This window comes from Seriola lalandi, unplaced genomic scaffold, assembly GCF_002814215.2.
Source record: "Seriola lalandi dorsalis isolate HSWRI2012SDOR001 ecotype SW California unplaced genomic scaffold, Sedor1 jcf7180002054580, whole genome shotgun sequence".
Classification (NCBI taxonomy): domain Eukaryota; kingdom Metazoa; phylum Chordata; class Actinopteri; order Carangiformes; family Carangidae; genus Seriola; species Seriola lalandi.
The window spans coordinates 156,315-166,421 of record NW_019525133.1 but is presented as its reverse complement, the minus strand read 5'-3'; the positions used below and the strand labels follow the sequence as shown (position 1 = coordinate 166,421).

Here is a 10,107-nt window from a genome sequence, read left to right as displayed (position 1 = left end):
TAGAGAAAAACCTCATTTTAATTAAATCAAAACAGATGTTTCAATCAAGAATACATCTCCATCAGTTAATACGAATACTTGACAATGATAGTACACTACTTTGTACACATGTTTCTATTATCTTCTCTTGGGTCCTTAAGTCTTGAAGCTCTTCCTTACTCTCATTTCTTTCACCTTCATAGCTAACTTCCCTGAGAGCTGCAGATCTGTACAGGGAAAGAAATATTTTTCAGTGGTCCAGATACAACAAAAAATATTCTGTTGTATACAAAGACCCTCCAGTCAGAGTTGGAAGAGTTGGCAGGGATGGAGCAGAAGTTCTAACTTATGGTCAGAAATTTTAGAAGAACATAAAATTGAAAATGTTTGGCAGAAAATCAAGTTGAATGTCCATGAGAAATAAAACCGATCCTACAAAACAAACTCCAGTATAAAAACATCATGTGCCCTTCAGTGTAATCTAAGCATCATCAGGTTTGTCTGCTGGTGGTCCACATGGTTGGAGCATCTTTTCCATCAGGTTAAAGCGGACACGCGCTTTGCTCTCATTCTCAGCAACAGAAAAGTAGTTGAGCAGGTCAAAATGTCCCATGTAGGAGCAGTAAGAGTCTCGGTGCTGGTTCACCAGCCATTCCCACTTGCTGGTGTCCGCGTGTCCTGTGCCGATGTACTTAGACTGGAGATGCTCCAGTTGACTGTGGATGTTGTATCTGTCTGTCATTCTCACTGAGAATGAGAATCCCTGAGGCCCTGGACAGAGAAGGAAAAAAATTATAATTCATCATAAAAGTACAAGTTAATACAAAATTCAAACAGAGGCAGAGAGGTCTTCTCAGCGTAGAAGCTAGTTTAAAAAAAAAAAAAAAAAAGGGGGAAAAAAGCAGTACGCCTGTCTCAAACAGGCTATATGTGCGTTTTCTCTGCTGCCAAACAAGGGTTTCTTTCCGGGAGCGAATGGTGATTGTCGCTTGACAAGAGCTTCGGCCATAATTGTCTTTATAATACAAGAGGTTATAATACGCCGTCTAAGCAGGTTTCAGGTCAGATTGGAGGATGCAATTAGCTGTTACCGGGAAGTGACGAGACGGACCATGGCTAGCTAGTTAGCATACTAACTTCAGTAGGAGAACGAGAAGAAAGGGCACGATATAGACAATAATTGATATTGGCGTTGCTTTCCACTACCGGAGACAGCTCATGGTGAGTAAAAGAATGAAGTTTGATGCTGAACTCACGACGTTTCTTCTAGATTGCTAAGTAAACAGTTGTTAATGCTAACGTTGGCTACGTAGCAATAGCAAAACTTACAAATAGCTCCCTCCGCTCCATCTTTCTAAAATTAACTACGTTCTATATGTTTGACTCAATTTCCTGCCGAATATAACTTAAAATTGATAGAAAGGTCCTAAAATGTTCTCTAACGCTACAAAGAAACAGTTAGCATGCTAACAGTAACGTAATGCTAGCTAGCTGATATTACTCCAATAAAAGTATTTTCGAAACGGCTCTTTTAGCTAAATATCAGTTTTTTAGAGATAGTATATCGTACAGCGTTCAGAAGCATAACATACTTACTCGATAATATGTAAAGAGCTGACAAACAAAGGCAGAAGATGTAAATAACCAACAGACCGACCACACTTCGTCTCAAAGCAATGCAGCGATGACTTCCGGCAGTGTCCCCCTGTAAAATGAACCGGGGGGAAAAAAGCTTTAACAATTTGTTCTCGTTCAGCAAGACAGATTGGATTTTAAGATATAGTTTGTAGATATACTATAATTAAAATAAATTGTTGCAAACAATTCATTAAAAGAATAATATTATAAGAACAGATATAAGAAAAACAAACAGACAAACAAAAAAAAGTCTGGCTCGCCATGATTCTGTCACTCGCTATAAATTGCTTCCAGTTTGTAGTTACTCACAGTTCTCAGGAAATATGTCACATGGTTTTTATCACTTTCTTGTACCAGATGCCAAGTGGTTGATGGACTTTGTTTCCCAGCAGTTGCTTTCATTTGAAATTTCTGTTATCAAATCAAGTCAATTAAATCAATCTTAACCATACTCTTTATAACAGTGATTACAGAGACCCAACAATTCCCACCATGAGCAGGCACTAGGTGACTGTGGCAAGGAGGTTGCTAGTAGCAACGACTACTGGCAAAGTTCCAGTAGTTTGGTGATGATCTCACTAACATTATACCATCTGTCTGAGGCTAATGTCCCAGAGACACATTTGGGTCTAATCTGCACCACTTCTGCTGTGTGTGCCAGACACAGCCCAAATGTCACAAGCCAGGCCTGACTTGGGTTACAGCACATGTTGTGTGGACTAGACGCCTATACAACAGTTGTTCAGGCATTTCACTCAAAACTAACTTATAGTGGCACTAGTGGAATCATTTAAGTCGTTAGGATTGGGAAATAAGAATGTCTGTACCAAGTTTCATTGCAATCCATCTAATAATTCAATATGGAAAGACTCATGGTGACACTTGAGTAAAATGGGGATTACCAAGGAGATATTCAAGTGGGACTTAAATATCTGTACAAAATTTCATGGAAATTTAATATTAGTTGAATGGCTGATAAAATATGTCGGTCTGGACCCAAGTGGGAGACTGACAGACCTATATTTCCATCCTTGTAGCCACATAGCAGTGGACTGTATCTTCCAAGGTGACTCTGTGGTCTCACATATGTACTGTCTGGCTGGAATGATAAAATAGTTTTTATCTTCTTTGTAATAAAATTGTTCTATAAAATATATTCACTTTGGGGGCAGCACTGTGGTGCAGTGATTAGACCTGCCGCCTCACAGCAACAAGATTCTGGGTATGAACTTGCAGGCCTGCGTGTTCTCCTCGTCCCTGCGTGGGTTTCCTCCAGGTACTCTATTCAGGTTATCTGAAGGTAAATCAAGCAAACTGTTGCAATAGCAGTGTCCCATGTGTAGAATGTTTTTATAGCCAAAGCAAATTTTTAGTTTCAGTACCTTGATGGGAACATTTTGCACAATCTGACTTTTGCACAGGTTTGTCTCCTTTCCGATTTCAAGTTTTTTTTACTGTCATTATCAGCATGTTGCTTGTTGAGCTGAGTCATTGCCTTCTTGTTGTTTCTCATTAAAACAGCAGTGGAGATGTGCAGAGACAGCAGATCGAAGCAGATGGCAAGAGTCATTGTAATAACAAGTCAAGTGATACCCTCAGCAGGTCACATCCACTGGGTTAGACTGCCTTAACATCAGAGGTATGTTCATCTGGTTGGCTACATAAACCCCATCATATATAAAAAAAAAAATAATGTAACCTCTTTCTGGCTTTACCCAGGAATGTTTAAAATCTCTCTTGCATTTCCTCTAGAGCCATTTTGAATGATTTACATTTGCGTTTTTGCTTTTTTTCTAGATCTTGAGCCAGCAATTTCTACATGGAAAATTGATTTTGGCTTTTGCTCCCACGGGGGAACATAAGAAGAAGATTGCCTGAACATTTACAAGTTAAGACACATTTGGGAAAAGGGACTACATTTTCAATAAATGTTCGTACTACTTTTTCTGTTTGAATGTGTTCAGCCTGTGATAAAGAGAAATCACTCAAAACATTTGCCATGATAATGGGGCTCAATAAAAGCAAAAAAAAAGAAAATAAGGTAGTACAGTTAATTTCCACTTGCATGCTGAAAGCTGGGTTTTGAAGTCATTGTAAGAAAATTAGGTAGAAAAAGCTTCCACCGTGATATCAGATCATTTCACTGAGGTTCACCTTCTTGGTGTGGTCTACACAACATACCCTATTCAGATAAATACCTTGAGGACTGCTGATGTTCTTGACCACTGATTGGCTGTATAGCTCACTCACTCTGTAGAAGAATGTCTGATAAGAATAACTTGGTTTGAAGGATAACAGTAAGAAGTACGCAAGGTCCATTATCACGCTGCACCATGAGAATCTACAGGGACAGAGATTACATCTCTGATAGCAGAGCCAGGCAGGAACCGTTGGGAATGAGGTCAATGCCGTGTGGCACCTCAACTGTGGCGGAGGCGGATATTGTCCGTATCACAGTGCCCAGAGGATTGTGTGAGCCATGATCAGTTTCCATTCCTTTTAGCTTGTGATATAGTGCAAGTTATCCAGGCTTTATCTTTAAAGTAGGAAAAGGAGTTCAGTGAGGTTTGGGGGATGACGCTGGACTGCATCTCTACTCTGCTGCAGAGGCTGAAAGCACAATGACGGCGATGGATAGCTGAAAAGATGTGGGATTTGCATTAAAATGAGAAAAAAGACACAATTATACGCTTGTCATTAGTCTTGTGACATCCACTTGAGAGAGGAAAAATGAGATAGAAGGGGGAAAGAATAAGAGGAGCTGTTAATACAGCCTGCAACATTATGCTTGTCCTTTCACTTATCTGTGCGTGTGTGTGTGTGTGTGTGTGTTTGATCGTGACCATTATTAACATTTTCTTTCGTTTCCATTGCACTTCAGTCTCTAATTCTCCTTTATTAATATTCAGCAGTTTGCGTAACAAGCAGTGCATCATAATTATTGGACATTGTGGACAGATTGCTGAAAACATATGAAACAATGTAAGTGGACAGAAAAATGATTGTGGCCTCATGTAAGAGAAGGTGCAAACTTAAGAAGGATACAGAAATAAATTACAACTGTCTTTTAGTCAGTTCAGCATGTCAGTGAACATGAAACAATGTGAAAGTTGTCCACAGGCGAGCATAAACCTCAACATAAATGGAAGATTAAGTTTCCAATAATAAAGTAATTCATGAAGGTTTACTTTGGTTTAAATTGAGCTTTTTTTCTCAAGGAAATTCTTCTGGAAACCAACAGAGTGAGAGTTGTGTCTCTCTTAAGAAATTACAGACCTGTATTACTGGAGAATTATAGATTTTTATTATGGAATATCCGTTTTAAAGGAATACACCACCGAATCGGACTTCCATAAATCTAGAAGAGAGACAAGTTAAAGTAAGGACAGTCAAAATTGAAGCATCAAAGGATGACATATCTTGATTTTTAGTCTCTAGTATGGATCAAGCACCAAAAACACAAGATCCTACAATTCCCATAACTCAAGCATCTTTCATTAGACCCTCCCTGCCTGGTAAACACTTCAAACCCCATGATTCAGGCTTTCCTTTCAAAATTTTGTTGCCAACAACTGTTAAGACAACTGTTGAACTGGTGGAGTGCCCCTTTAAGACAAGTGCGGAGAAGAAGGATCAATTCAAAACTTCCATTGTTTTGAAAAAGTGATCTTTTTCAGCCTGGTTAGGGACAAGACCAGTGTGTGTGAATCAGTTTGGCTCCACTTGCATGCAATGTTTACACATATTGCAGAGAGACCTTGTCAGTGTAAAGTTTCTCATCATCTTAAGGTATTGTGGCGTGTTTCTCCCTAGATATCATTCCAACTTTTCTATAAAATGCACTTGGTTAACTGCTCCAGCGTCTGAGGAAGATGCCCTGTCAGAATAGGACCCAAGTTTATTGAGTGTATTGCCAGGTTACTCAGACCTTTGTCAATGTGTGTGTGCAAATAATGAATATAATGTGTGACACATAAGCATAGATTCTTTTCCTCTTGTTATTTTGTGTTTGTTTTTGATCTCTGCCAGAAACAAAATAGATTCAATTTTATCTATCACTTTTGCAGAGCTACACCTATGGTAAAATAATATTCACAGGGGCAAGATTATCAAACATTTGAAAGCCAGTCTTTTGGTGAGGAGTCCTGGGAACTGCAAAGCAAAGCACTAGCAGGGGGAAGGGGTAATGAAATCAGGTAGATGGATAGGAATATTACCTGACTGGATGGCTCCTGTGCCACCACAGTCCTGCTGATTGATAGCCTATAAAAAATGGAGTCAGCAATACGTCCAGTGATTTAAACCAACGGCCTAAAACGGAACCCATTCCCAACCACCAGGCGTCAGAGGCAGATAGAGAGAAGACGTAAAAACAAACTATACCCTGTAGGGTTGTAACAGCGAGGCGGCTCGCTGGTCAGCTGACAATCTGCCTTCCCTTTTTTGCTGGGTGCCTAGTTTACTGGTGGACAAAGTAATGGGGTGGATGACTGGTGGTCAGTCCCACTCATTTTCTTACTGTAACATTAGCTCAACCTAACGGGCTGGTTTGGTTCTCTGGCTTTACTTCCTGTCTCTTTTCTTTGGACAATCCTTGACTTTCTTTCCCCCACAACACCCGAGATTCTCTCTGCAGCGTCCACCTCCCACCTCCTAATGTGCTGTGAACCACGCCAGCAAAAAGCAATGTTCCTCTCAGTTAGATGATGAGAGCCAGTTAGCCATTCATCTAGGTGTGAAATAGCCTGAGGAAACTCCTGCTCTGACAGTGCTGAGTTGCTGGGGTATCAAAGCCTGGAGGACTTAAATCGGATTTGGCATGGCTCTGGGCACACAATCTCACCCCGCCTCACCCCTGCTGTTTCGGGTTTTGTAAAGGATTTATGTTTATTTGTTGTTAAAAACTAATTAATTTCCCCATTGATCTCATGATGTGATCAGTCAAGAACCTGTTTGCTCAAGGCTTTGGTTACAACCTGCGCAAAATCACCTCAGTGGCATATAAATAGGAGATAAAATAAGCTTCCCTGGAGCCCTCGGAGTGGAACAGCAGATAACTAAGATCCGGGGCACTGCATGATTTTCTCAATGAATAGGAATCACATTTCCTGAAAGTACAGATTCAACACTCAATCTTATTATTTAGGCAGTGACTGTTGCAGATATTGTGTTACTGTACAAGCCACATGACACTCAAACCTTTTAAAAACACAATTCCAGGATGTACAAAGTGGGAACCTTTAATCAGTGATACCAGGTCTTAAATACAGTAGTGTGTAGCATAAATGTGTTCACATGCATTGTAATAAGATGATTAATTTTATCAGATATTTCTGGTTAAAAGAAAACAAGGTATTTAATAGCTGTCCCCTGTATGCATGTAGAGAAAGACAGTACCACATTTCTGTATTTCTTTTTACAACAAAATCGTCCTCGGTCTCCTCATACGAGCCCTTGTGTTTCTCCTCAAGACAAAGACTTGGGCTTTGAAATATGAGCTCAGGTGTGGTTGATTAACTTTGCTGTGGTTGATTAGTTTTCTGTACAGACGAGGGCAGCTCCACAACATCAGGTCCGTGCGAAAGCGGAATTTCTGCAGGAAAAGGGGACATTCAAAACCACTTGATTATAATCGCCATGACACTACTAATCATGCTGCCAACTCCAATAAGACAATGCCTGGCTCCTAGCCGTAAATGCCGTAAACACACCCACGCACATCTGAGACAATGCTGATGACGCTTTCTCACCCAGACACCGGTGTAAACAAATTATGTCACACTATACATGTATGCATCCATTTTTTGGAAACACACAGATGCTCTTGGTTCATAATGTTCACACAATACTGTCTACCACAACAGCTCAAACTTTCCTCAGTGTTTGGAAAGAGCCTCTGTAATTCACTCCATTTCACTGCAATCAAGGCAATCCCAACCACAGTGTGAAAAAAAGTACAATGGCGTGGGAACAGACTTCAGCCCAGTGTGTGTTTTAATGCCCTCTTTCACTTCCCCTCCACACCTGGTAATATATAGCACCATATGTCAAGTGAGAGGAAACTTGCTGAGTGAGAGGGCATCGACAGCGAGTTGCCCTTCAGCAGGCCTCGTAACTGAGGATAATGCATGATTTGAAATACTCAGAATAGGGAGGAATGAAGGTTAACAGATGGTTCACTGTCAGAAATAAGCACTTAAACATTAAATTCCATAAAAATTTTATAGAATTAAATGCTGAATTGGCAAAAAATATACTGTATATTCCTTGATATTCCATTATGCATTATCCAAAAAAGTTCATGGACGTTATATGAGATGTGAACAGCCAGTCTTACACAAGTCCATTTAGGTTTTTAATGCAGTTTTCAAGGGATTTCTCATGAGCAAAAGTGCAAAGGAGAGAAAAAACAGCAAGGTTTTTAGTTGCTGCTAAAATACACAGGTATGTGTAAGTACTCTCTCCCTCACAGACATAATGAACATTACACAAGTGTACACATATTTAAATGTAGTTCCAGGGCCCTGGTTGTGTGAATGCAGAGCTCACTGACTCAGTAGGACAGTTAAATTGCAACCGTTGTTTATTAAATTTATTACACCTGGGCTTTTACTGCAGTGAGTCAAAGTCTGTGACGTCTCAATCCACAGACGAACACACATACAGACTGAACTGACGCAGCACTTTTTGGGTGAAATACTGTATGGGGATCACCAAACTGCACAATATTGAGTTTTTACATTACAGCAATCATTTGGTAATAAACTAGAGTTCTGTAGGGAGCAACAAGTGACTGATGGGGAAAAACACCTGATGATTGTTGGTATGGCCGCGCGAGAGCACAATAATTCTTCTGTGTTGACCACAAGCGGCAACCTCGGAGGCTGAAAAATGAGGCCAATACGGAAGTACCAAAAACTGCACTTCTTCGACTGGCCGCTTGAGGCTGGCTCCAAAAGCGAGTCAATCCCCATTTACTCCAATGATAAAATGCCTAACTTTACAGCAGAAATAAACATGTTTACAGCCTGGTACAAAAAACGGTTTCGGTCTAAAGCTAATTTCCTCCTTTATGACAACTGTGCAAGGGGTCTATTTTTCTATAACTCAGCTGTTTACATTTTATTAAGGCTTAAAGTTATGGCGAAATGAGGGCGTGCCATTTTTAGTGACAGGCGGGTGAGCGTATGCCTGCCACAAGCCGGCATGCGCCGAGGTCTCCGCTCGACACGCGCCCCTCTGAGCCAGGTAGAGGCAAGATGGCGACGACACAACGACCGTGGGATCGACCCACTCTAAACTTTACAACCACACTTCAGAAACCTATGGGAGACTGCGTCCATCTTTATTTATTTCTACTCTGCCTTTGAATGACTTCTTACCTTGACCCTTAACCATTCTCACTCCTCACGCGTTAACCTAATCAATCCAACCAGCGAAGACAATGGCCATTAGCCAATCAGATGCAGTGTGGGGCGGGTCATGTCAACTCTATAGTAGGGTTTGTAAACTTACACCTGGCTGCTGTAGCCTTGACAGCTATTAGAAGGATAAAACCACAAGAGTATTCCAGATTTTGTTGGCCAACACCGGCTAAAGAGAGCACAGATTAAGTCCAGCCTTCGCAGGAGAGCAGCTCCACCAGGTATCAGGCTAGGACTGACTTGGTGGCAGTTGAGGAGCCTCTCCAGTCACCCAACTTCAATTTTCCGGCCAGACTTTTTGGGAACTTTAAAGAAACTTTCAGCCGTGCATTTACACCAACTGGGTTTGTGGCTTCATTGCGTGGCGGAGTGTGGTCAGGTTGTGTGTTTTGCTTGCATGAATAGGGTACACTTTCCCGAGGAGCCTGACCCAGGCCGTCCTGATGGCCACATTTGGATTATTATAACTACTGCATTGTTTGCAGCTCAAGGTAAGACTGGTGTAAACTGCCGCCGAGCAGTTTAATATTCAGCCGGCAATTACTTCATACTGATATAAGTTTGTTGAAAAAATGCGCGTATTTGGATATGTTCTTATGTGCTGTGCAATGGGCTTTTGGATATGTGTATTGTAATGGTATGCAATAGTATTTCTGAGTCCTTTTTTATAGACCTGGCTGCTGCTGTTACTGCTGCTGCTTGTTTGGTGTTTAATAGTATTATTGTAGGCCTATGTTGTATTTGTATGGCTTGTATGGGTTAGGGTAAAATGCTCCTCCCACTACACCACCCCCAACTTAAAACATCTTCCTGCAGCCCCCACTGCTGGATTTGAGTTATGTCTGCCCCAGCTCCACAAAATATACAACTGAATGACAATCCATATTTCATCAAAATTCATTTTTCTTGTTTGTTATTTGTACTCTTACAATCTTAGTGCACACAGAAGACAAGCTGCGTTGTGTCTTAGGTTGAGAATGGAGAACATACTGAATATACATTTGAAGAAAGGCATGACCACAGTGCAGGTGATGCTTTATTCAGACACAAGAAAAAAGACATTCAG

General features: G+C 40.8%; 1 protein-coding gene and 1 long non-coding RNA gene across 2 annotated transcripts; one reads left to right on the top strand and one right to left on the bottom strand.

Annotated features, from left to right (window-relative positions):
• Positions 1 to 1,703, bottom strand: sf3b5 (splicing factor 3b, subunit 5). The gene is made up of 2 exons (XM_023418030.2): positions 1,576 to 1,703; positions 1 to 750 (listed from the first exon to the last, which is right to left on the bottom strand). The coding sequence occupies exon 2, from the start codon at positions 719 to 721 to the stop codon at positions 461 to 463; it is 261 nt and encodes an 86-aa protein (XP_023273798.1). The 5' UTR covers positions 722 to 750; positions 1,576 to 1,703; the 3' UTR covers positions 1 to 460.
• Positions 919 to 4,804, top strand: LOC111663738 (uncharacterized). Its single transcript, XR_002761407.2, has 3 exons — positions 919 to 1,200; positions 3,139 to 3,256; positions 3,415 to 4,804. It is a non-coding gene; the product is annotated as an uncharacterized LOC111663738 (long non-coding RNA).
• Positions 4,805 to 10,107: the final 5,303 nt, after the last annotated feature.

Coding starts and splice junctions, on each gene's coding strand:
- sf3b5 (XM_023418030.2), bottom strand. CDS start 721: ATGACAGACAGATACAACATCCACAGTCAACTGGAGCATCTCCAGTCT.